This window comes from Ursus americanus, chromosome 5 (genome assembly GCF_024610735.1).
Source record: "Ursus americanus isolate L20-20 chromosome 5, mUrsAme1.1.p, whole genome shotgun sequence".
NCBI lineage: Eukaryota > Metazoa > Chordata > Mammalia > Carnivora > Ursidae > Ursus > Ursus americanus.
In genome coordinates, this window is record NC_142131.1 from 53,940,004 (window position 1) to 53,967,931 (window position 27,928).

Sequence of the window (27,928 nt, forward strand, 5' to 3'; positions counted from 1 at the left end):
CTGCTGATCATCTCCCAGTCCCACCCCAAATGCCTAAGTAGCTGCTGCTTGATATCATAGTTGGTATACTGATGTGGTCTTCCTGGGTAAGATCTCAATGAATTCCAAGTAATATTTTGTTTTGCAATGAATTGATCATTTTTTACTTTTGAAACCTGATCTTTGGCCATCCCAATTCACCCGCAGGCATGAATCAGTAAGGATGCTATGAGAATTGCTTTTATTCTTTGCTAGGCCCCATGCAGACCTGAGTGGGAAAACGCAGGAATATTTTACTTCTCTTTTACTAATTTCGTAGGGTCTTCAGAAAACAGGGGAATGGGCCACGGAAACTACTGGGGCGGAACAGAAGAGAAAAGTCCCAGAGGTGCCTTGGAGTAGGATGGGATAGAGGAAGGATAAAGAACAGCAAAGATAGGGACTTTAATGCTGGCTCCAACGCCTGCCCCTTTCTTCCTTCTCTACCCCTGAACCCTAAGGTCCCTCTAATGATGCTGTGCCAGAGCAGATGCACGAAGAGGGGCATATCCAGACTGCCCTCTAACTACATAAATCTACCTCACTTTTCTGTTTTCTTGGTTCTTAAAATCTCAGGATTGGGTTCGCATCCCCAAAACCCATCTCTCAATCTCCAGGACCTAACACACACTTTGCACAGAACGGGCATTAGCATATATTTTAAAAGGACATCCTTGAGATGAATAGTAATACTGTGACCCTCTAGGCTAGTTTGCAAAATCTTTTCCAGGGAGGATCTTATCGCGCCTCCCTCAACGCCCCCAGTGTTAGGTGAGGCCAAAGCCACTATCCCCACTCTACAGAAGAGGAAAAGTGTGATCCGCAGTCGCCCAGCAGTCAACCACCAGCAGCAAACATCCACAGACCTCGCTTCCACTGGTCGAACCCCGTACACAGCTACAATTCCCACAGCCCCTCGCGCGGAGCCTGCAGGGAGTTGTAGTCCAATGTCCCGCGGCTCCTGTGAGTTGGACTACAATGACCAGCATTCCCCGCGCCTCTTGCCCGGTCCCTTTCAGCCTCGGGCGCCGGGGAGGCTCCGCAGACCTGCTGACTGGGAACGGATATGGCTGCGACTCTGGGCAGCGGGGAGCGCTGGACCGAAGGTACCAGGTCCTTGCCGGAGGCTGGGACAGGGCAGAGTTGGGAAAGGGATGGGGCCCCTTGAGATTCCTGAGGGCTGAGATCCTGGGCCTGAGGTGAAGGATGGAGGCCTATGAAGAGATGCTGAGCCTGAGTAGGGTTCCGAATTTGGTGGGGAACCCCCTCCCCCCACCCTTCCCCGCCCCGGGCAGGGGCCGGGATCTGGAAATCAGGAACGCTGCCTAAGCTAAGGAACCGGCCAGGAGCTCAGAGTCACCCGTGATGACTTTTTTGCCTTCGGCCCCCAGCACCACCCCGCCTCCGCCCCTGCCCAGCGTAGGGCCCGCGGTGGTCAGGCCCCGCCTATGCCAGGGTGGCTGGGAGGTCAGCAGGGTGATGCGGATTCCTACAGCTTGCTTTCCCGGCCCCTATCCTTGCTCTGCCCAACTAGGCCGCCCGACTCTGTCTCCATTTGGTCGTGTTCCTGCAGCCCGCATCAGGACCGATAGGCCGGGCTTTTCCATCCTGCAGTCAAGAAAAGAGTATTGATTCAATACCTATTATGTACCCTGCATTATGCTGATCGTGCAGCAGGGATCTGACAGACTTGGGCCCCTGTCACAAAAACTCTCAGTGCATTGAGGGAGTTAGACAGGTAAACAGACAATTGCGAGAGGGAGAGCCACTAAGTCCTGAGCTACACAGCAGGTCTTAGGTTTGGGAGGCACACTGACGGCCTGGGTGTCAGAGGAGGCCTCAGGAAGAAAGTGTGACATATGATGACATGAAGGATGCCTTGGAGTTATTCAGGCTGACTTGAAGAATGGTGCAAGCAGAGGAAACAGCATGTGCAAAGGCACAGAGAAAAGTGAACGCTTTGCTGATCTGAAAGGCGTTTGGTGTGGCCAGAGCATAGCTGCAAAAGAGCTTGTGGTGAGGGAGGAGGGTGCTGAGCCTATGATAAGAAATTTGGACAAGGAGCAGTGGGTAGTCACTAAGGGATTTTAGGCAGGAGAAAGACATTTTTAAAGCCGTTCCCGGATCCTCCAGACAGGACCTGAGTCCTCTGCCTTCTTTGACGGGATTGCTACGCTCGTCTTTACGTTCTCCAGGTGTTACGGTGAATTGAGTCTTCTCCCTTTAAACTATTTAAACTAACCTCTTTGTGGTCAGAAAAAGGTCTTATCTGTACATTTCCTTGATCTATCTAGCCAAGTGTGTTGTTCTATAACTGCTAGCTTAAAAGAACTGAATTCACCCCTACTTTAAATCTTAGTGGTGGGAGGCATGGCAACAACAACGACAAATTATTTTATGAGCAATGTCACTTCTGACCAGGGATCACAGAAAAATAGGCTTCCCCCCTGCCCTGCACTAAAGGTAGACACCTCTTGAAAGGCAAGGTATTGAGTAGATGCCTCTTAAACCCCTTTTCTGGCTCTGATTCAAAATTATTTGCTGAATGACCACTGTTGGGTATGGTGGACATTATTCTGCTTCATGTTTCTAGTATTATAAGTTTTTCATGGTTGCCTCTGTATTTACTATATTGTTTTCTCAAGGAAGGTGTTTGTTCAGTTTTATGTGGATGCTTAAAAGTCAGTACGATGTCAGTAGTTTGGCCCTCACACTCACGGCCTCAAGCAGCCTCCCAGATAGCGAGGGCAGGTAGCAGAGCTGACTGCAGATCAGACTGAGGCCTAACGGAGGGGCTGTTGCTTTGCAGCTTACATTGATGCAGTTAGAAGAAACAAATACCCAGAAGACAGACCTCCTGAAAGTCATGACCCCTGCGGGTGCTGTAACTGCATGAAAGTGCAAAAGGAAAAGAAGTCTGAGCATGAGTGGAATCCAACCCGACAGGGTGAGGGGAGTGCCACTTACACTGAGGAACAGCTGCTTGGGGTACAGAGGTGAGTCTGCGGTGGGATTCAGTGGGTGATTTTAATGTAGAGTTCCTGGCAGAATGTGTCACATAAGCATTGACTGCGATTGGTACTTTTATTATTATTATTATGGAAGCACAATGGCTTCTTGGCTTCAGAGGCAAGACTAGGTGGAAGTGGAGTGTTAGGGTGTAATCTGAGGTAACTCTGCTCCTTCTGTGTAGGAGAGGCGGGGAAAACCAGCTAGACGAAACAGACATCTATGCGGCAGTCTAGCCAACAACAGCAGAATACACATGAAACATTCTCCGGGACAGATCAGATGTTAGGCCGCAATACAAGTGTCAATAAATTTAAAAGGATTAAAATCATACAGTGTATGTTCTCTGATATTGACAACGGAAGCAAATTTAGGAAATTCACAAATATGTGGAAATTAAACAATATATTCCTAAAATAACAAATAGGTCACAGAAGAAATCATAAGAAAAATTAGAAAATACTTGGAGATGAATGAAAATGAAAACACAACATACCAAAATGTATAGGAGGCAGCTAAAGCAATACTTAGAAGGAGATTTATAACAGTAAATGTTTATATATGTAAATATATGTTTAAAAATCTCAGAGCAGTTACCTAATCTTCCACCTTAACAAACTAGAAAAAGAAGAACAAAAAGAGTACATTAAATCCAAGCAAGCAAAATGAAGGAAATAATATACGGTGGAAATAAATGAAATAGAGGTTAGAAAAACAACAGAAAATCAACAAAATCAAAAGTTGGTTTTTTTGGAAAATAACAAAATTGACAAACCTTTAATTAGGCTAACCAAGAAAAAGAGAGAAGACTCAACTAAAATCAGGAATAAAAGAGGGACATCACTACCAATCTTACAATGATAATAAAGATTTTAAAAGGATACTATGAACAATTGTATACCAACAAATTAGGTAACCTAGATGAAACAGACAAATTTGTAGAAAGGTACAAACTAGGAAATAATACGGACCTACCACAAATACAGACATTGAATTAATGATAAAAAAATTTCACCCTATGACCCAGCAATTGCACTACTAGGTATTTACCCAAAGGATACAAACGTAGTGATCTGGAGGGGCACCTGCACCCCAATGTTTACAGCAGCAATGTCCACAATAGCCAAATTATCAAAAGAGCATAGATGTCCATCGACAGATGAATGCAAATGCTGATATATATGTATATGTATATATGTATATTTATGTACATACATACACCACTATATCTTCTTTATATATATATATATATACATACACACAGTGGAATATTACTCAGACATCAAAAAATGAAATCTTGTCATTTACCACGACATGTATGGAACTAGAGGGTATTATGCTAAGCAAAATAAGTCAGTCAGAGAAAGACAATTATCATATGATTTCACTCATATGTGGAATTAAGAAACAAAACAGAGAGAGGCTCCTGGTGGCTCAGCCGTTAAGCGTCTGCCTTTGGCTCAGGTCGTGATCCCAGCGTTCTGGGATCGAGCCCTGCATCGGGCTCCCTGCTCAGTGGGAAGCCTGCTTCTCCCTCTCCCACTCCTCCTGCTTGTGTTCCCTCTCTCGCTGCCTCTCTCTCTGTCAAATTAATAAAATAAAATCTTAAAAAAAAAAAGGAAACAAAACAGAGGGTCATAGGGGAAGGGAGGGGAAAATAAAATAAGACAAAATCAGAGAGGGAGACAAACCATAAGAGACTTTTAACTATAGGAAACAAACTGAGGGTTACTGGAGGGGGGGTGGGGGGATGGGGTAACTGGGAGACGGGCATTAAGGAGGGTACATGATGTAATGAGCACTGGGTGCGATATGCAAATGATAAATCACTGACCTCTACCTCTGAAACTAATGATACACTATATGTTAATTAATTGAATTTAAATAAAAATTTTTTTAAATTTCCCACAAAGAAAAACCTACGCCCAGAAGGCTTCACTGGTAAATTCTACCAAATGTTTGAAGAATTAACTAATCCTTCATAAACTATTACAGAATATACAAGAGAGGGGAGCACTTCCCAACTCATTCTGTGGGGCCAATATTATCCTATAACTAAAACCAGACAAAGACATAAGAAAACTAAACTGTCAATCAATATCCCTTAGGGATATAGATTCTAGCAACATATAAAAACATATAAAAAGGATTATATACCTTGGGGCACCTGGATGGCTCAGTTGGTTAAGCATCTGACTCTTGGTTTTGGCTCAGGTCATGATTTTGGGTCTGTGAGATCGAGCCCTGCATCCGACTCCATGCTCAGCGGGGAGTCTGCTCCTCTCCTTCTCCCTCTGCCACTCCCCCCAATTCTGTGCCTTCTCTCTCTCTCAAATAAAAAAAATAAATCTTTTAAAAAAAAGATTATATACCTTGGCCACATGATCATTTTAATAGGTGCAGAAAAAGCATTTGACAAAATCGAACACTGTTTCATGATAACAATACTCAGCATAATAGAAGAGAACCTCCTCAGCTGATAAGGCCATCTACAAAAAACCCACAGCTAACATCGTTATACTTAATGGTGAACAACTGGATGCTTTCCAAGATCAAGAAAAAGACAAGTATGTTCACTCTAGCCACTTCTATTCACCATTGTACTAAAAGCTCCAGCCAGGGCATTTAGGCAAGAAAAAAATACAGAAGTCATCCAGATTGGGGGTGCCTGGGTGACTCAGTCAGTTGAGCTTCAGACTCTTGGTTTCAGCTCAGGTTATGATCTCAGGGTCTCGAGATCAAGCTCCACATTCTGGCTCCGCAAGCAGCAGGGAGTCTGCTTGAGATTCTCTCCCTCTCCCTCTCCCTCTGCCCCTTCCCCCGCTTTGTGTGTATGTGCACGCGTGCGTGCTCTCTCTCTAAGTAAATCTAAGTAAATCTTTTAAAAAAATGAAAAAATTTAAAAAAAGAAGTCATCCAGATTGAAAAGAAGTAAAACTGTATTCATAGATGATATGATATAATATAGAAAATCCTAAGGAATAGAGGCACCTGGGTGGCTCAATCAGTTAAGTGTCTGCCTTCTGCTCGGGTTGTTATCCCTTGGTCCTGGGATCGAGCCCTAGGACAGGCTCCCTGCTCAGCGGGGAGTCTGTTTCTCCCTCTGCCTGCCGCTCCCCCTGAACTTGTGCCCTCTCTCTCTCACTCTCTCTCTCAAATATATAAAATCTTTATTTAAAAAAATCCTAAGGAACACACACATACGCACACTGTTAGAATTAACGAGGGCCATCTGGGTGGCTCAGTTGGTTGGACGTCTGCCTTCGGCTCAGGTCATGATCCCAGGGTCCTGGAATCGAGCCCCGAGTCACGTCAGGCTCCCTACTTCGTGGGGGGTCTGCTTCTCCCTCTGCCTCCCCCTGTTTGTGCTTGTTCTCTCTCTCTCAAATGAATAAATAAAATCTTAAAAAAAAAAAACTAATAAATGAGCTCAACAAAGTTGCAAAATACAAGATCAGTATACAAAAATCATTGTTTTTCTGTACCCTAGCAATGAACAATCCAAAAATGGAAAAGAAAACAATTTCATTTATAACACCATCAAAAAAGTATAGAATGCTTGGGAGTAAATTTAACAAGAGAAGCGTAAGATGTACATTGAAAACTACAAAACTTCAAATTAAAGGTCTAAAGAAATGGGAAGATTGCCTGTGTTCATGGAGCTAAATATTGGAAAGGCTTATTTTATTAAGGCTTAATATTGGAAATAATGGTAATACTACTCAAATTGATCAATAGATTTGACATATCCCTATCAAATTCCTCACTGCCTTTTTTGCAGAAATTGACAAGCCAATCCTAAAATTTATATGGTAATACAAGGGACCCAGAATAGCCAGAGCAGTCTTGAAAAAGAACAAAGCTGGAGGACTCACATTTCCCAATTTGAAAACTTATAATAAAGCAACAGTTATGAAGACAGTGTGGACTAGCATAGGATAGACATGTAGATCAAGAGAACAGACTTGAGAGTCCAGAAGTAAGCCTTTATATTTATGGTCAATTGATTTTTTTGAACATAGACTCCACTCCCAGCATGGAGCCCAACTCAGGGCTTGAACTCATGATCCTGAGATCATGACCTAAGAGTCAGACCTGGGCCACCCACTGAACACCCACATGTTCCAGGGTGTCTGACTCTTGATCTCCGCTCAGGTCTTGATCTCAGGGTCCTAAGATTGAGCCCAGCTTCGGGCTCCACACTCAGTGTGGAGTCTGTTTCTCTTCCTCTCTCTCTCTCTCCCTCCCTCTGCCCCTCCCTCCCTCTCAAATAAATAAAATCTTAAAAAAAAAAAAAAGAGTCAGACATCCACCAACCGAGCCACCCAGACACCCCCAGTCAACTGACTTTTTGACAAGAGTGCAAAGGCGGGGGTGCCTAGCTGGCTTAGTCTGTGGAGCATGCGACTCTTGATCTCGGGGTCATGAGTTCAAGCCCTACACTGGGTATAGAGCTTACTTAAAAAAAAAAAAAAAAGTGCCAAGGCAATTTAATAGGAGAAAGAATTGTCTTCAATAAATTTGTTGAGACAACTGGATATCCGCATGCAAAACAATGCACTTAGACTCCTTTTTCACACAAAGACAAAAGTTAACTCAAAGACCTAACGTAAGGCCTAAATGTAAGAGCTACAACTATAAAACTCTCAGAAGAAAACATAAATGTATGTCTTCATGTCATGACACCCAAAGCACAAATGACAAAAGAAAAAATAGGCAAATTGGATTTCATGAAAATTTAAAGCTTTTGTATTCCAAAGATACCACCAAGAAAGTGAAAAATCAATCCACAGTACAGAAGAAAATGTTTTCAAATTAAGTATCTGATAAGGGACTTATATCTAGAACATATAAAGTACTCTTACATCTCAACAGTAAAAAGACAAATAGTCCAATTGAAAAATGGGCAAAGGATCTGATAGGCATCCCTCCAAAGAATATATACAAATGGCTCTTAAAAAAAAAAAATTTACAGATGGCCAATAAGCACATGAAAAGTTGCTCAGTCTCATGAGTCATTAGGGAAATACAAACCAAAGCCGCAGTGAGATACCACACCACCTCACACCCACTAGGATGGCAATAATCAAAAAGATGGACAATAGCAAGTGTAGATAAGAATGTGGAGAAATGGGAACCTTATACATTGCTCGTAGGAATGGAAAACAGTGTGGCCAGTTTGGAAAACAGAATGCCAGTTCCTCAGAAGCTTAAACATGGCACATGACGTAGCAGTCAGTCCCAGGTATATACCAAGAGAAATAAAAACATACTTCCACACAAAAACTTGTACATGAACGTTCGTACAGAATTACCCATAATACCCCCCAAATGGAAACAACCTGCATGTCCATTAACTGAGGAATGGATAAACAAAATGGGGACTATCCATACAATGAATGCGTCTTGGTAATAAAAGGAATGAAGTACTGATCCATGCTACAACATGAATGAGCCGTGAACATTACGCTAGTCAAAGAAGCCAGACACAAAAGTCCACATAGTGCATAATTCCTTTTATATGAAATGTCCAGAATGGCAAATTTATAGAGACAGAAAGTACATTTATTGGTTGGCAGGGGTTGGGAAGTAAAATGAGGAATAACTGCCAATGAGTATGGGGTTTCCTTCTGGGGTAATGAAGATGTTCTGGAATTAAATAGTGATGATGGGTGCACAACTCTATGAATATACTTTTTAAAAAATCAATGAATTGTGCATTTTAAAAGAGTGAACTTTGTGATATATGAATTGTAGCTCAAGAAAACTGTTCTTAAATAACAAATTGATACAAAAGAAAGAGGCAGACGAGTATCTGCCATGGAAGCAGGGATTGGAAACTGGGCTGGGGATCCAAAGGATCCCCATGGGCAGCTCTTGGGGAAGGACCATGACTGACATTGAAGACCCTGCTTTACAGTCCAGCCTATGTTACTGACTTACTTTGAACTCCTGAGCAAGACTCTGGGCCTCTCTCTGCCTAACTGGATTGTGCAGTGGCAAAAGACCGGAGATATTCTGTAAGTGCCTATCAGTGGAGGATAGATATAATCCATAAGATGTAATAAATGTAATCCATAGAAGCAATGCAGCTTTTGAAAAGAATGACAGATATAGACTAGCCAGTACTTACGGAGTGTCACATGCTATCAAGCACTTTGATGAATACTTCATTTAAATGATAACAGCTTGTTAAATGTAGTTGAAATTATTAGCCCATTTCAGAAGATAACATTAAGGCACAGAGGTTAAGTACACAGCAAGATAAGATCCTAACCAAGGCATTTTGGCCCCAGAGTTCATGCTCTAGGATAACATTTCTCAGAGTGTAGTTTGGGAACCCGAAAACCCTTGGGGGTCTGCAAGTTTTAAATAATTTTCATAATAATACAAACACATTATTTGCCTTTTTCGCTCTCATTCTCTCATGATTGTACAGTGGAATTTTTGAGAGGCTACCTGATATGTATCTATCGTCACTCTTTTAAAATTTCTTGTTTTCATTTCTAGTATGGTAAATATTGATAGATATAACTCACATGAACAAAAACTCTTCTGGGGACTTAAGTAATTTTTAAGAGTATAAGAAATTTCTGAGGTCATAAAGTCCAGAACTGCCACTCTAGTCTAAACTATTATTCTGTACTCATCTCTGTATGTTATCGATCCATATCTAAGATAAACTTCTGTTTGTTTGTTTGTTTTTTTTAAAGGGATATATAAAGATGATTACAATATGCTCCTATTTAGGTAAAAAAAAAATGGAGAGGTGTTTATACATATACACAGGATTCACAGAAAACTTCTAACAGTGGTTGTCCTTAGGGTGGGAGATTGGGGGACAGGGAATAGGGAAACAGGAAGTTTTTTTGCTGTATATAGTTTAGTATCGTTGGATATTTTTCTTCTACCGTGTGTGTATATATTAACTTAAAAAAAATTTTTTTAGGTTTACTTATTTATTTGGGGGGGAGAGGGAGTGAGAGACCACACAGAAGGAGAGGGAGAAGGAGACTCCCCGCTGAGCAGAGAGCCCGATGCGGGACTCGATCCCAGGACCCTGAGATCATGACCTGAGCTGAAGGCAGATGCTTAACTGACTGAGCCACCAGGAGTCCCTATCTTAACTTTTTAAAACAAAATTTTGAAAGGTAGCCATAAGGAAAATGAGAGAGAGAGAAATCACTAGGGTGATTAGGTTTCTTCTGACTTTGCCGTCCTGCGGTTGAACTCTCAGGGCCTTAGTCTGCACCTCGATGTAAGGATCAGCATGTGTGTTCTACCCACTTGTAGGGATACAGGAAGAATAAAATATTGGATGTAAAAATACTTGAAAGGCATTAAGCTCTTGGTGGGAGGAGGACCTTGTTAATCAGTTTGAAAGTTTCGTTAATGTGTTCACCAATTTTCTTTTAGGTTTGTTTTGGGGCTCACAGATTGGAGGATCAGATGTAAATGTAAAATGTAAACATACTATTTTACAGTTAGTTGTACAAAAGGGGACTTTGTAGACATACATGCTTCTGATGTGTGTTTTTAGGATCAAGAAATGCAGAAATTACTATGAAATTCTGGGAGTTTCTCGAAATGCCAGTGATGAAGAGCTTAAGAAAGCTTACCGAAAACTCGCCCTGAAATTTCACCCTGACAAGAATTGTGCTCCTGGAGCAACTGATGCTTTCAAAGGTCTGATCCTGAATTAATGCTTCATTCTGCCCTTCTCGTCAAGTTTGGCCACAAGTTGTTTTCAGCCTCCCCTGTCATCATTTTCTAAGGCCACAAGTAGGGCCTTTCTTTCCTGCCATACCTCTTAAATAGTGATTATCAGCATAGCTCCCTCCTGTCTTGATTCACTTACCTTAATTTCTTTCGGAAAAAAATTGGTTTTGATTTTTCTGTAATGGCACCTTCTTAGATCTGAGACATAAATCAAAATCTTACTTAAGAGCTTTACCCCCAGTGAAGCCGTTGATTCAGGCAAGAATTATCAATGGATGCTAAAAGTGCCAGGTGATAGGTTTTTGTTGAATAGGCTATTCACGTGATTGTCAGGGCTTATCCCCCAGAATACCTACTGATTACAAAGGGGAAAATTTGCTTTATAAGGGAGACATCTAGCTGTCACCACTTTAACCCAGGGATCTAACTTACCGTCACCAATACTGGACCCACCTCACATTATATGGCACCTGTGTTGGTATTCTTGCCAAAATGTTCGACCTGAATCTAATTGTGAGGAGACCATCAAAATATGGGACATTCTACAAAGAACACTGACCTGCTCTTCAAACAGGTCAATATAATGAAAAGCAGAAAAGGCAGGGAGACCGTTCTAGAGGAAAAGAAACTAAAGGGATATAAAAGTACATACAATACATGAACCTTGCATGAATTGCATGGATTGATGTTAATTTCCTTAGCTATGATAATGGTATTGTGATCATGGAGGAGACTCTTCTAGGAGACAGTGGCTGAAATATTTAGGGATGACATGCCAGATCTGCAGCCTACTTTCAAATGGTTCAGCAAAAGAAATACACCCATACTACGTGTATGTACGTATTTAGATAAGTATGGAGAGTTGAGGGGAGCAATGTGGCAAAATACTAACAGTTGATGAATCAAACAGGGTATACATGAGTTTATTTGCTATTTTTTTTCAACTTTTCTGTAGATTTGGAATTTTTCTAAAGAAAAAGTAAAAAAATGATAGCTCTGAGAATATTTTAAAAGTCAACATTTATCTCAAAGGACAATCTGCCTTTGTTGCTGTGCCATTGTGAATCTTGTTCTCCCCAGTTTCTACAAGGAAACAACTAGATAACCCACATTCTCTTTATACCTTTATACTTCTTACCTATACATAAAGTATCTCACAGACTAATGCCATTTCTATGAGAAATCGGCCAGATTTCAAGGGATGTGATGTTGAAGCAACTATTTAGCCTTTTTTGTTTGTTTTTTCTACTTAGCTGTTTTATTGCTGTAAACATTCAATATAATTCCCTCGCTAGCAGAATCATAAAGAAATGCTCTTCCTGACTGTGTTTCTCATAGTGTTGGCTGAATTAGAGGCAGGGGATGGGGATGCCTTAAAGATTTCTTTTCAAGGTTTCTTTGATTAGTGGCACTGATTGCATGTTTAAATGAATTTTAATTGGACAACATTTGCACATTTGTGCACAGGGAGAAGAGGTGATGGGAAGCATGTGTAATCTATCCAGTCTGTGATCTGTCATTGAGGCACTGGAGATAGGTTTCTTAATTTCTAAAGCCCGCTTTCTAAAGTAAGCTGAAACGTGACTGTGACTAGTGAGGACTTTGCTTTTAGCCAAGCAATCAATTTGACTGATTATTTTATTGAAGAGATTGTTTCAGACTTCCAGTTAGAACACAGCTGCTTATGTATGAACTGTTTCCAGCCATAAACTAATTGCTCTCAAGGGAAATAAGGACACATAGTTGATGAATGAAAGTAGCTCTTAGTTTATCTTGAGTCCAGTTTATCTTGCTTCTGGCTTATCAAACTAGATCATGGAAAATGTCCAGGGCAAGAATTCTGGTGAACTTTCTAGGCCCAAGCACCTTTCCTTAGGCCCCTGTGAAGTCACCCAGCAGCCGCCAGCTCTGGGCTCTTCCTTGCTGCTTCCTGCATCACCCTCAGCTCCAGCAAAGACTGTGTACTCAGGTACTTTTTGGTTTTGGTTGCAGCAATAGGAAATGCCTTTGCCGTCCTGAGCAATCCTGACAAGCGACTCCGCTATGATGAATATGGAGATGAACAGGTGACTTTCACGGCCCCTCGAGGCAGACCTTATAATTATTACAGGGACTTCGAAGCTGACATCACTCCAGAAGAGCTATTCAATGTCTTCTTTGGAGGACATTTTCCTACAGGTGAGTATTTCAAAATGATAGCTGAAAAATTTATATATCTCTGTCTCTCTCTCTATTTCTGTATCTCAGCTAGCTCCTCTTTGAGGATCTTAGTAGAGGGACCATGGTATGGGGGAAACAGCAAGAATATGGAATCAGGGTGCCTGGGTGGCTCAGTCAGTTAAGCGTCTGCCTTTGGCTTGGGTCATGATCCCGGGGTCCTGAGATCATGCCCCACGTTGGGCTCCCTGCTCAGTGGGGAGCCTGTTTCTCCCTCTCCCTTGCCTGCCACTCCCCCTGCTTGTACCTCTCTCATTGTCAAATAAATAAATAAAATCTTTATTTTTTTTTAAAGATTGTATTTATTTATTTGACGGAGAGACAGCCAGCAAGAGAGGGAAAACAGAGAGGGGGAGTGGGAGAGGAAGAAGCAGGCTCCCAGTGGAGGAGCCTGATGTGGGACTCGATCCCAGGACTCTGGGATCACGCCCTGAGCCGAAGGCAGACGCTTAACCAACTGAGCCACCCAGGCGCCCCAATAAAATCTTTAAAAAAAGAAAAAAAAAGAATTTGGAATCAGATGAGCGAGGGTTTGAGGCAAGTGTCCAGCCTCCAACTATGCATGATTTTAACCAAATCATTTGGTCTCTCTGATCCTGTTTCCTCACCTGAGAAATGGGACTGATAATATCTACTTCACAGGGCTGCTGTGAGGATTAGATATTTTAAAGTGCTTTATAAATAAGTAGCAAGATGCCTATTATCATTATTGCAAAATAGTAACTATATAAAGATAAAAGTTAGAAAACTCTCCCCCAGAGAGTTGGATGTTGGGATAATTAAATGCCCAGGAAGTAAACTGAATTTTATGAGTTGCTGTTAAAGATACTAGTGTTGGTGGGGCGCCTGGGTGGCTCAGTCGTTAAGCGTCTGCCTTAGCCTCAGGGCGTGATCCCGGCGTTCTGGGATCGAGCCCCGCATCAGGCTCCTCCGCTGGGAGCCTGCTTCTTCCTCTCCCACTCCCCCTGCTTGTGGTCCCTCTCTCACTGGCTCTCTCTCTGTCAAATAAATAAATAAAATCTTTAAAAAAAAAAAAAGATACTAGTGTTGGGGTGTCTGGGTGGCTTAGTCAGTTGGGCGTCCAACTCTTGATCTCAGCTCAGGTCTTGATCTCAGGTTTCTGAGTTTGGGCCCCATGTTGGACTCCATGCTGGGTGTGGAGCAAAGAAAGAAAAAGAAAGAGAGAGAGAGAAAGGAAGAAAGAGGGAAGGAGGGAGGAAGGAAGGAAGATGCTAGTGACATAATCTGATACTGGGCAAGAAAGCAGACAAGAGCATGTCAGACAGGATTCGTGGCCCAAATGCTTTTTCTTTACTAGCCTTTTGGGGTTTTCTCACCCACTAGTTACAAAGGACTATTTAAATAAAATAAGGAGAACTAAGCACATTCCATCTACACCTGGTTCACTTGCTTACCTACTGTTTTATTTTTCTACTGAGTCAAATGGGACAATACTCTGCCGTCAGAGAACCTAGCTGGGAACAAGGACCTTGGAAAAAGCAAGGAAAGAGTGTTTGCCATATCTCATACTAGGTTCTTCTTTCTTTCCCAGGAAACATTCATATGTTTTCAAATGTGACAGATGATAGCCACTACTACCGCCGGCGGCACCGACATGAGCGGATGCAGACACGGAAGGAAGAAGAAGAAGAAAAGCCTCAGGTACCAAGGGGGGACAGCCGACCTGCTGCTCATCCACACTTGTACTGAGCTGACTTGTACAGTGTCTATGATCAGGTTTTGGAAGTTCAACTTGAGTTATGTTGTTAAAACGTGTTTTAGGCAAGCAGAGGCAGTGGTGGGAAGAGGTGGATCATCGGCCCAAATAGGCCAAAATGGCCTCCTTCCCCTCCCGTTCTTCGGTGGCTGTTCCAGGAAATCAGTTCCCCTGTGGGGCTGTCTTGATCAAGGTTTTCTTCCCTGCACAAAATAGGAACCCCCTTCAAAATATTCAGAACCAAAGGGAGTTTAAAGTAAGGAATCTAGGGAGTCTCATGAAGGCCAAGGGCAGGAAGCACACATGGGCCTCGGGACAGACGGGAACCAGAAACCAAGGTGCAGTCAGGCACCCATGCAGCTATCTTTCCATGACTCTTTGCGGCCAGATTGTCTCCACCTTTCCTGCCTTTCTGCATCTGCTTTATTCTAAGCAGCCTCCCTTGCTCTGCTTTCTCTTACCAAGAGCCAATCCACACTGCGTGAGAGTATGTGTCCTTTCTTCAGGTGACTGCCCAGTAGTGAACAGTCATGAGTCTCAATTCCAAATTCCTGGGAGGGAGAAGTGATTTTCCCTACTAGGGTTAGCTGTCTCCCAGTCCATTCCCAACAGAGCTGCATAATACTAACATGGCCCCATGAGAGTCACAGTCTGGGCAGACTCACCCAGAGTCGCCTGCTTCATTGGTCTTAGAAAAGTGGGCTGCATGAGAATTACTGGGTGTCAATACAGGTTGTGGGTAGGTCTCCTTCAGTCTTCTCTGCAAAGAGAACAGCCTTCCCAGGAAAGCTTTGGGCTTTGTGCAGTACATTGCAGTAATTTGTATTTTCTTTTGGAAAACTATCCTATTTTCTGTAAGCTTTATATTGATGAAGAACACTTACGCCAAATATTTTTTTTCTTTTTCAGACTACGTATTCTGCATTTATTCAGTTACTTCCAGTTCTTGTGATTGTGATTATATCTGTCATTACTCAGCTGCTGGCTGCGAATCCCCCATATAGTCTATTCTATAAATCGTAAGTCAAATATTTATAATTCTTTCTTAACCATTTGGAGGGTAAAAGACTTTAACATTTTTTTGGTGCTGCTAACATTTCATTTCATCTTTGTAGAAAACACTGATTTTTTTTGTTTAAAGGAACAGCTAGATAGTAATAATGCAGAGACTCTTACTGTAGGCAGTTTCCTGTGTGCTCGGGACTTGGATTATTTTGTTCTACAGCGACACCATCTGACCAGCTGCAGAACAGCAGCGACTGGTTTCTGAAGGATGAATAGACTAACTCCAGTTTCAGATTAAATCCTTATCATATCACATTAGCTTTAGAATGTACCCTACTGAGCCTGTGATCGGATCACTGGACCCCTCTGGGTCGGGAACATAGTACCTGAGATCCAGTGATTATTTTCAATTTAAGTAGTTGCAAGAATGGGTCATTCATTCATGATGAGGCTACACAGTCAAACCGTAGTATCACATTTCTTTGCTTTTGCCGAAAAATATAGAAATTCATTGTAATGTTTGCATTGCATGCAAATTATGAGCTCTGATAGGAATTTCTTTATTTCTTCAATTAATTATTTCAAGTAATTCAGTTTTCAAAGTTTTGACCCCAAACCAACATCATCAACTGGCAACATGTTAGAGATGCAAACTCTTAAGCCTCACTGCATACTACTGAATCAGAAACTCTGAGGATGAGAACTAGCAATCTGAGTTTTAATAAGCTCTCCAGATAACTCTGGTTCATAGTCTGAGGATCACTGGATTAATTTTTTTTTTTTAAGTCGGCTCCACACCCAGCACGGAGCCCAGCATGGGGCTTGAACTCACCACCCTGAGATCAAGACCTGATCTGAAATCAAGAGTCAGACGCTAAAAAAAAAAAGAAAAGAAAAGAATACAGAGTCAGATGCTTAACTGACTGAACCACCCAGGCACCTCACTGCATTAATTATTAGATGGGAAATGAGTCATTACTCATTATAGTTTAGCAGACAAAAACCTTACAACATGGGGGGACCTGGCTGGCTCAGTCGGTAGAGCATGCAACTCTTAATCTCGGGGTTGTGAGTTCAAGCCCCACATTGGGTGTAGAGGTTACTTAAAAATAAAATCTTAAAAAAAAATTTAAAAACCTTACAAAATGTGGAACCCACGGGTCAGTACGTATCAGGAAGAGTCTTTGCTAGAGATCACTGTAGACTGAAGACCATATTCTAGATCAGTATCTTCATTTTACGGAAAGGAAAGCTGAGTCTCAGAGAGGGGCTATTACTGTCAGGTCACTCTGGCCTTATTCCCTCTATTTCCCAACTTCCCATGTTTCTCCATCTGCTACTTCTTCCTCCTTTCTTGCCCAGCCAGGGGGGCAGAGAGGAACTTTCCCTGCTAACACCTTCCCAGATGGAGGTGGGAGCAGTCATGGTCTGAACCCTAAGACATCCAGCAAGATGTTTAAGTGGAGAGATCAAAGGAGAAAGCTGGGAAAATATTAACTCAGTCAGGATGAAATCTGTCTAATTTGAATAAAACTAGCCTGGATTTTGCACATTGCTATCATCTTGTTTTAACTTGAATTTGAGCTGCCTTCTGTACTTCCTTATGGTTAGTATTTAGTTACCCCAGACCTACTGATGTTTCTGAGCACCACATACCACTGGATATATTAGAGCCCCAAGAGTTAGTGCAGAAGCATCACTGAGATCTTTTGTCTGATGTCTTTGCAGTTCTCACCTAGCAGCTGTATGTGAAGTACTTTCCTGTCCTAAAAATGGACGCTAGGTTGGTGTAAGTTATCTGGTTATTTGTGAATAGTTTGCCATAACAATCAGGTCATTCGCCCAACATTTACCAATAGCCTGCTCTGTGCCGGGTACCACGCCAGGTCCTACACAATGTACAGCATTTTTTAAGCATTAAGCACTCAACTTTTAGCACAGAAAGCAATGTAAGAGAGGTGAATCCTTGCAGAAAATAAAGTAACTATACTGAGGCTGAATTCACCATATGAATACACTCACATAATGATGACATTACAGTTACTACTTTGCTGGAGAAATGATAAACGTTAGGTGTATTAGACAGTGGTGCTTGCCTCTGCCCTATGAAGAGGGGATTATGGTCATGCTCTCTGTGCAGCCAGTGCTAAGAGTGAGATTGCCAAATATAACCAGCTTACCTGAGCCTCTGTCTCCCTGTCTCAGGACCTTGGGCTACACCATCTCTAGAGAAACGCAGAACCTGCAGGTGCCTTACTTTGTGGATAAAAACTTCGAGAAGGCCTACAGAGGCGCATCTCTCCGCGACCTGGAGAAGACGATAGAGAAGGATTACATTGATTACGTCCAGACGAGTTGTTGGAAGGAGAAACAACAAAGTAAGATGTTCTAAAAGGGTCTTTAACTGGCGGTCATGCTTCCAACCTGAGGCGTCCCCAGCTTCCCAATCCTTCCTCTCTCCTTGTTTGAGTGGCACATGTTTATGTGATCAGAGACAGGACAGAGGCCCATTTGGGACACCACAAAAAAAGTGAAGTTCACTGACAGGATGCATGTGGCCAGAATTTGGAAACCTTACGAACTTAGGCAGCTAGCACTTAGCACTAGCTGCCTATCTGTCTGGCTGTCTCTGAGTGTCTACTTCTCTCTGTCCGTCTGCCCCACTGTCCTTTCTGCCAGCTGCCTTCCTTTGCTTCTTCAAGCTTTCCTCCTTCATAACCTGGTTTTGCCCTGGTTGGTTTTGGTTGCTACCCTCCTGGTCACTCTCCTGGCTTCCACAATCCCACTAGTTATTGTCCCCTTTCTACATCACAAGCTTCCTCTGTAAGTTGTCAGTGCTAGCTGGACTGGTCCAGTTTCCTCATTCCACAATCCCTACAGGAAGCTATCATCCAGCCTAATTTTGGGGGCCAGACCAAAAGTCAGCTGTAGCCAGCTGGGGCCACCTAGATTGAAAGTGACCCTCCCTGGATCTGCCCCTTCGGTAAGGGTGGGTTGAAGCAGGCCTCCCACTCTGTCCCCTCTCAGGAGACAGTGGGGGTGTCAGTGTCCACCAGTTGGCTTACCAGTTGAGTATTAATGGGGAGTGCTGGTAGCAAAGGTAGCCCTGCCTCTCAGCCAACAGGTTCATTTTTCAGCCCACTCGAATTCCACACATACACACACGGGTGCACACCTGTGTGCCCCCCCACACCCTTAATAACTGCATCTAATGAAACGTGGCTTTAATTTTTAAAAAGCAAACTAACTCATTTTTTAAATGGTATAACTGGATATTATTAAATGTCTAACAGTGCCTGATAAAATTAGCTCTTCAGTCACAGGGCTGCTAAGCCCTTGCTGACCCATCATGCATCCCAGCCCCACCCCCAAGTTAATCTGTCCTTCCTATGTGTTCTTAAAACACTCTGTTCGTGCTGCTGACACAGTATGCTCTCAGTGTTGGCTCTCTGTAGGTACGCGTCGGTCTCCCTGCTGGACTGTGGGCCCTCTGACGATAAGAGCCATGTCTTACCAATCTCGTGTCCCAGGAGCCTGGCACAGTCCTTGCTTCAGAACAGGTGCTCGACAAATGTCCTTGGAAGAGAGGATTCTCAGGCCTGGAAAATAATGAAAATGTTTGAGGATTAAGAATCCCAGAGCAGGGTTAGCGTCCTTACTCTAGCCCTTAGGGACCTTGGCTCTGCGCTCCACTCTGATAGGGCAGAGCCCACCTCCACTCTCAGGTGCATTCGGAGCTTGATGGGCAATGATTCTGAGACGTAAGGGGAAATTAAGCAGGAGAAAGTTGCTTTTTAAAATTTATTGAAAAATAAATACTGAAAAAAACTGAGGAGGTCAGGAAGTACCCTACCTCGTGTTAAACTAGTTGTTGCAAGTTTCAAAAATCAGGAAAGAATTCTGGATCAAGAAAAGGCTTTTGACAGAAAGGCATTTTATACATGGATCTAAATCAGGTGGAGGCCACAGTGTGTGTCCTAAAAGTCGCCATTGTATTCCACCCTGGGAAGGTTTTGAATTTGTTGCTTTCTGCAAGAACTGGATGAAAATCTGCATTTCACATTCTTCTAACACCCACCCGCCCACATACACTCCCCAGCTGGAACTATGCAAAGAGCTCACGGTAAGGATTACATCGAAAATGGCTTTTAGGCTTCTTCTCCCCATCTCCATGAGGCCTAGTTTCAGGGCTTTGGTACTCTCTAGGTATAAATAAAAATCCGATGAGTAAGCATGATGCATGTACCCACAAGTTCCAAAGAGGGGGTTATCAGCACACACCCCTTAAAAGTCTATTTCTGGCATTTAAGGATGGTGGCTGTCCAGACTCTCCACACGACCCAAATGCCATTTGAGAATGAGCAGCATCTGCCCTCCGGATCCAGCAGCAAGTGCAGCCAACGAGGTTAAATTTAGCACTTGGAGGTTGTAAAAATAAATCCACTTGAGAACAAATTTCACTCTTGGCAAAATACCGAATGGAAACCGTGTTTAGCAAAGTTAGCCATTGTCTTTTTTAATCTTTTGTCCATTTCTCTTCTCTGTTTTCCCTTAGAATGCTTAATCCGAGTGAACTTCCACAAGTAACCCCTACTATGAACACTGATGGCCCTGTTTATTCCCCCGCAGCTGCATCTAGATAAGCAAGCCAATGCCAGGCGAAGGGGCCACGCCACCGGGCTGGGATGGACAAAAGTACAGGCAGGATCTGCCTCCCAGCCTGGCAGAGCTGAGCTAAGATCCCGGCCCCGCCTGGCCGAGGAGCACTTCTTTCCATGCCCTGGAGCAGGGTAGCACAGTGGGTAGAAGCCCAGACTTCGAAATGGGGATAAAACGCACTTGCTCCTAGACATGCTGTACAGGTTATAGAAGATGGTGTGGGTATAATGCTTAGCCCGGGGTCTGGCACATGTGGAGTCCAGGCCTTGTGTGGTCTTGCTGGACTGGATACAGTGCTGTCTCATGGGGCTGGATCCTGAGGGTGGCTGGGATCCACTGTGGTCTTCCACACCACCAGAGTGCAGAGGGCTCTTTGGAGGGCCTCTGGGACTTGCTTCTTTGGCAGTTTGCCTGGTTCAGCTTACCTGGAAGGCTGAATGCTCTGTCCATCTATCACACAGGCATGCGGGGCAAGGGAAACATTTTGTAAAGAAGAAAAATCCTTCCAAGGATTTTTTTTCTTTTTTTTTTTTACGTAGAAGTCACTGAATATTAACAGTCAAAATATGTCAAAAATAACATATTAATTGGGTTGACCTTTTACTCATGGAAGGGCAAAGGCATTCACTGGCAGTTTGGAGAGAAGTTTCTCCAAGCATGGTGGTGGGCATTTGAGGCGTGGTTCCTTGAAACACTGACATTGTTGCGAAGTCATTGATCTGGAGCAGGGGCCTCAACCTCTGGAGCACTGAAACCTGGTTTTAACGAACTTCATGAAAAGCTATGTGATATGTTGAGAAAAGCATCCATCTAAGTGCACTTATCCTTCATCAGCTTGTTAGAGTGGACTTCAGTATAGAAAACTAGCCCTTCATTTTTTCTAGAATGAGATGTCAGGCTATGAGGCATTGAGATAAGCTCAGAAAACAAAAAACCTAAGGAAATCATTGCAAGGAAAAGCAAAGCCACAGAATCTGGCCCACATGTGGGCATAACTGTGATTGATTCCAGAGGACCAAAGGCATGGAGGCCTCCTGAACAGGTTTCCCACATGCCAGAGAAGCCGGAGAAATGGAGCTGGTGCGGTGGGCAGGCCCCGGGAGGGGAGGGCTGTCATCCGGGTGTGGCTCACGGTCCTCAGGAAGCCCCATCGCCTGCAAGGAGGACGGTGCCAAGGCAAGCCCCGGCCAGCAGGCACTGCGGGCACCCGCGCCAGCCAGTGAGAGCACATTGTTCTGTGGGGCCCAGGAGACACGCTGCTTGCCAAGCCGCTGCCGGGTTCGGGCCCGGGCTCCGCGCTGCCATTGTGGAGGGAGGGTTTTCATGCATGGCCACCCCTCACCCTGGAGTCCTGCACTTAATCTGCACTTTGGGCCTTACTTGGTGTAAATAGAATCATTGTGAGCAGAAATGCCAGACAGTGTTTTGTGTTGATAGAAACTTATTCAGAAACCAGTGCCCATTGTTCCCCCTGGCTAAGTATTAATTCCTGTTTCCAGTCAGTTTGCTGATTAATCAGACAGGTGCCTCTCGTTCCAGCAAGAAAAACAAAATCTGTTGGCAGGATGATTAAGAACGGATAGACATATTTCAAAATGATTAAAATAGCATTTTCACAAGTATGGTCCTTTAAACACTGAGTAGCTGCCTACTGTCGGAGGCTTTCAGAAGCCACACAGCCCATCCAAGCGTGCCATCCTGTTAATACACAACACGTCTCTGGGGGTTGCTTTTCAGGCTTTCCTTCCTAAGAATGTCTCTGAAAGTTGACAAAAGAATGAAAAATAGAGCAGCCAAACCGCCGTTGAGTCGGGAAAGACGGCAGAGATTATATTCTGGTTAAAAATAGAATGACCTTCTCCACCATGAAGAGAAAATGAAATTCATTTAGTCAAGGAGACAAAGGTCACCGGATCCAGATGATTTCACTTTTAAAAGAGCCCAGCTGCCTTTGGCCTTTGAGTTAGGGACCCCACATGTGGTGAGGGAACGAAGAAAGCTGCCAGCAGCCTGGCCTTCTATAGAAGGCCTACCCACCGGAGGGAGGCTCTGTGTCAGTTAGCATGTCTGAGTTATGATCCAGCAACGCAGGGGACAGAATGGAGCAGCTGTCTTTGTTTCAGATGACAGGAACAGGCGACTGGACTCCATTCTCTCCCAACTGCCATCTGAATGCCATTCGTACGAAGGCCATGAAACGGAGTCTCCTCTTACTGCACGCGTGCACGTTTCCTAAGTCTGGTGCCAAATGTTCTATTGATAAGAACTAAGTCCAGTGCTTTTATAATAGAGCACGGATACTGTAGGACTCCGGGACCACAGGTGGCCTTTAATCCTCGGCACCTGGTGTAGCGTAGCTGCCGGATTCGCGTTCCTCGAATAAATGAGTAAGCGTTTCTTAAATTTAATTAAAAGGAAAAGCATGAAAGTAAAAGGAGCCTTGATTCCAGAAATACTGAAACAAAACAAAGGAGCTGAACTCTCTTGATGAATGGGTTACGTCTTTTATCTTTCAGAGTCGGAATTGACAAATTTGGCAGGATTATACAGAGACGAACGACTGAAACAGAAGGCAGAGTCGCTGAAACTTGAAAACTGTGAAAAACTTTCCAAACTTATTGGCCTGCGCAGAGGTGGCTGAGAGGATGCTAGTCCTACACAGGGTTGGGGTTTGCTACTTGTTACTATTTATGTTCCTAATTCCATTTTATAATACAAAATTAGGAAATGACATTTTACAACTTGCTAACTTTGGTGGGCAGAGCTGAAGGCACTTGAGCATGGAGCCAGACTTGTCATCACAGAATCCTTCCCGGGGATTGGCTCCAGGGACCATGAACAGTTCATCTGAATTGAATTAAAGGCAAAGCGTTTGATGCAGCCCCCCTGCTCCATGCCTCGCTGACTAGGATTGTAGTTCAGGCATCCCAGAGCAGATTTTCTTCCTCCTTCCCTTCTTCAGTTAAGTCTCGATACCAGTCATTCCTAGGCGTAGCCAAAGCAGCTTCATATTAGTTGTTTACAGCGTACACCAAGAATGATACCTCTCCCTTCCTGTGAGTCATCGTGGCCCCCAGCATTCAGCCCTTGGAACAGGTGCCCGCCCAACTTTGCATTTTTTAAGGGAAATGTGGAAAATGTAAGCTATTACAGTCAGTTTTCCATTTGCCTATCTCTGTTCAGAGTTACTAGCATTAGCAAACTGCCTGATTTGAGTTTCTTTTACGTCCTTAACTCTCTCTCTTGTAGAGGGTCCAGAAAGTAAAAGCCACTGGGTGAAAGAAATAGTTGCACAGAAAGCCCAGCAGCAGAGAGCAGGGATCTGGGGATGAAGGTAAAACGCAAGACTGAGCCTCAACTTTTCGGTGCCGGTTCCCCGGTCCATCACAGAACCTGGAGAATATGGGTGGGTTTTTTGCCATTTCCTTCACACTTGACCGGAGTCCCTACACCCCACAGAAGTACAGTGGTCAGACCCAAGAGCAGGCATTGCCAACCAACCAGGCTGGTTGCTCAAGCCTAGAGCTGGAGGGGAGAGACCCTCTTTCCATTGCTTTGGAGGTCGGTGTTGGTCCCAGCTGTCCCTGTCTTTAACCCAGTGCCCCATGGTTTGTGGTATGAGATGCCTTTTCACATGGTCAACATTTTTTGAGTGCCTAGTATGAAGCAGGAGCTCTCATGTAGATTTTCTTACTTTAGCCTCCACACAACTCTGTGAAGGAGACATGGTACCCCTTGGTTTATGAAAGAGAACATTGGCCCAGAGAGGCTGAATTGTTGATCCAGTCATACAACTGGTAATGGCAGAGCTAGGTGGTAAGCTGATTATCAAGTAGAAAGTGTGAGGTCATTCCCTTTTCTCTGGTGGTGCTGGCCAGATTGGTAAGGCATAATCTTTCCCAGGATGCTCTGGTCGGCCCTGACCTTGTGACCCTATGACCCTGTATCCTTTTTATGGCAGTCCTGAGTTCACTCTAGCCACCTTCCTCCCCGGCCTTGAGGAAGCAAGACCCTCTCTATAACAATTCTGTATACAAAACAAGAGGTCCCTCAAAGGCAGGCAGCCATTCCCACTGGTGACAAGGAAGAGGTAAGTTACTGCCTAGGCCCCATGGTTCTGGGCCCTCTTGTCTAGGTGAACTGCCAGGATTGAGCTGCCTAGATCATCATGAATCAGAACCTGGAAGGTCAATAGGTGCCCGTGGTCTACACTCCATGTTTTCTTCAGGAGAGAAGGAAAGTTCCTATATCAAAACTGATTTCCGAAGTAGAGTTTGTCCTTTCAGAGGCATAGCTATGAATTAGGCAGACGTGTCTAGCATGGTTCAACATGGACATTCCACAGGGTCAGGAGATGGGTCAGAGGTGAAGGGTGGATCTTTGGTGGCTGGTAGGGGACACCTGCTCAGCTGTGGGGAGGGGAGCAGCTCCAGGAATAGCCAGATTTTGCTGCTCAACTAGGTCTATCTTCCTGGTTTGGGGGACATCCTTGATCCTGTCTGAATAACTGAGGGGATTTACACTATAAAATATGCCTGTGAGCCATATAGGCTTATGGAAAGATTCCCTATACACAACAAAAATCAAAACTCTCCTCTCCCCAATTCCAGTCTCTGCTAGAAAAAAAATGGGCCATGATTAAATTGACTTGACGTGGATTTATGGCGGAGATGAGTTATCTGTGACGATAGTAAATAGAGGTAAACCTAACTTCGTTAAACCTCAGGTCTCTTGTCTGTCTTCGTAGCACTGATGGTACTGTTGTATTTATTGCCTAAGAGACTACAACACACCTGGCTTTCCTCTCAGTAGAATGGTATCTGCCTTCGTTGAAGAATAGTTGAATCTACTTGGTACCGTCCAGAATATGGCTACGCTGTAGTGTCCCGGGTTCTATTTTAGATGGGTTGTCTGCATGCTGGTAAAATAAGCGTCTTCCTCTTGCCTACATCTTTTGGAAGGTATCCCGATTACGTACAAACTCTTTAGGTGAGGCTTCTTCTTGCTGTTTTGCCGTGTCGCTCTCTACGTTTCCGTGAGCATTAATGCAGAGTGGAGAGGTGTGACGTGGGAGTGGGGCTCAGAAGGAGGGCTAGCGGCTCAAGCGGAAGCTCCCATTCATCAGAGTGAAAGCACTCTCTGCGCCGCCTGGTCCGCAGTGAGGAGGGGAGGGGGGAAACCTTCTCACACCGAGGACACCGCAGCTTCAAGGAATCCATGTCCCACGCTAGCAACCCAGGGGTTCATCTGTTCAAACCAGAAATACTGAACTTCCTTGATTAGCTCCAGGCCTCCCAGCTTGGGACAAGTGACCAGTAAGAAAATGCCATTGCTGTGCTTTCTGTTGGAAACTATTAGAAATAACACTGAACTCCAAACCCCAGTGGAACACGGGATCCAGCAGCCCGGCCAAGCCTTCTGTTCTCATTTTCATCCTCGCGCTCAGGACTGGCTTTGTGAGGAGGCACTGTTGGGATTCCAGAAGTTTTCTGTTGCAACCAGCCACACTTGCTAGTTCGTTGTCTCTGCATGCTCTGTTCCTCACAGAAGCTGGCTCTTAATTAGTATTTATTTTGGACTCATTTATGGTATAAGCTTAGTGTTCTAATATATTTATTTTTGGAAAGGGCCAAGTTACTCTACATCACATTTTTTGAGCCTGCGTTGTTGATACCTCGTGCAGTGACCACCGAGTAACTATATATCCATGTGTTCGGTATTGATTACATCATTTGCATCACACTCGGTATTTGGAATTAAAGATGTGAATGTTCTGTGACCAGAGCCAGGTTTGACACAGGTGGAATCAGCTCCTGGGGGAACACGAATCCTGAAAACTCTGGTCACCTGATCCATTGCATCTGGATTGAGTGTATTTTAACAGAGAAAGAAATTAAACGATTTTATATAAAAAGAATGTGTCTGTAATTTTCCTTTGTTCTTTTACCCTTGGTCACGTCACCCCTGAGCACCGCATACTGCCTCACTCCCTTGGAACCACTTGGGACTGGAGGAGGCCTAGTGTCTCTCCTCGGCTCCAGCCTTCCCAAATCCATCCCTGGAATTGTTGGTGTTTAAAACAACAGAAAACTGGTGGCATCACCAATTCGTAGTTCTTTTCTATCAGGTAACAACAGCAGCTGCAGCATATTACAGCCTGCGTAGAGCTAAGCTACTTAGCATCTGAAAATCAGGTGTTATCTCAGTTCCTCAATGGCCTTGTTCCCAATGACCCATGTTTAGGAATGTCTTGGTTTAAATATACAGTACATGGGGGACACCTGGCTGACTCAGCCGGAAGAACATATGACTTTTGATCTCAAGGCCATGAGCTCGAGCCCCAGGTTGGGTGGAGAGATAACTAAAATAAATAAATAAATAAAAGACTTTAAAAATACGGTACGTGGTTCATAATAATACCTTTCATTTCGAAAAAGATGGAGATGAGATTCAATTCATCAAAGATGAGGTACTTACTATGTGTCAGGTGGGCTGGATTTGGGGATGGGGTTGGGGAATAAGTGAGACCCAGCACCACGGGCTCCTGGAGTTCACATCTGAGGGGGAAGCTAACTTTAGACAGTGCTCCCCAGTGGGATGAATGTCAGAGGGGAAACCAAGGAAACCTTGGGGACCTATAACAGAGGAATTCAATCCAGTATGAGGCTTCGATGAAAGCAACTCTGAGGAAGAGAGACTTGAAATATAATCACCCTTCTTACAGAATGCGGTTAAATTTTTTTTTTTTAACAGAAGAGGGAAGCAACACTCAGTGCTCCCAATTCAGTACATAGCACCACCATCCGTCCAAGTGTGAAAGTCAGAAAGCTAGGAAACTTTGCATGGTAGACCTCAGTGGGTATCCCCTAAAAGACCACACGTAATATTTGTGACCTTGTGTGGCCCCCTTTCTAACCTGGACTGGCCTCTGATCTTTAACCAATAGAATATGGCAGAATCAGCAGCTTCCACTTTTGCACTTAGGGAACGCCAGCTGCCATGTAAGTCCAACCACCCCGGAGCACTAGGCGAACCACACGGAGAAGCCATGCGGAGGAGAACCAAACAGCCAGGCTGGCAGCAAGGACTGAGAACCCAGACGTAAAATCCAAGCCGACCTGCGCAGGCCACCCAAGCCGACGGGCAGGACGAAAATGAGCTGTCCCACCAAGCCCTGTTCAAACTGCAGAATCGTGAGCAAATGACAATAATGTTACTGTTTTAAGTCCTGACATTTTGTGGTAGTTTGTTTGCAGCAGCAGACAACCAGAACACCTTGCTCCCTTTTCCCCATATCCCCTCCTTCCTTAAGTCCTATCAGGTTGACCTCCTGAACAGCCGAAATCCAACTACTCTCTTCATCTCCTCTGACACCATCTGACTCCAAGAGCACCAGCCACTTTTTCTGTTAAAAACTGCAATAGCTTCGGGGCGCCTGGGGGGCACAGTTGGTTGAGCATCGGACTATTGATTTTGGCTCAGGTCTGATCTCCAGATTATGAGAGCGAGCCCTGCGTCAGCTCTGCACTCAGCCCTGAGTCTGCTTGTGTTTCTCTCTCCCTCGCCCTTTGCCCCTCCGCCCTG

General features: G+C 44.0%; 1 protein-coding gene across 2 annotated transcripts; it reads left to right on the top strand.

Annotated features, from left to right (window-relative positions):
* The first annotated feature begins 1,014 nt into the window (after window positions 1-1,014).
* DNAJC18 (DnaJ heat shock protein family (Hsp40) member C18) lies at window positions 1,015-27,912 on the top strand. Of its 2 annotated transcripts, none has more exons than XM_045794551.2 (8): window positions 1,015-1,124; window positions 2,828-3,014; window positions 10,568-10,713; window positions 12,739-12,924; window positions 14,516-14,625; window positions 15,590-15,699; window positions 17,891-18,063; window positions 27,329-27,912. In XM_045794551.2, the coding sequence occupies exons 1-8, from the start codon at window positions 1,085-1,087 to the stop codon at window positions 27,370-27,372; spliced, it is 996 nt and encodes a 331-aa protein (XP_045650507.1). In that variant the 5' UTR covers window positions 1,015-1,084; the 3' UTR covers window positions 27,373-27,912. The 2 variants fall into 2 exon arrangements, with proteins under 2 accessions (XP_045650507.1, XP_045650506.1); XM_045794550.2 differs by lacking the exon at window positions 27,329-27,912 and adding an exon at window positions 22,861-25,054.
* The last annotated feature ends 16 nt before the right edge of the window (window positions 27,913-27,928 follow it).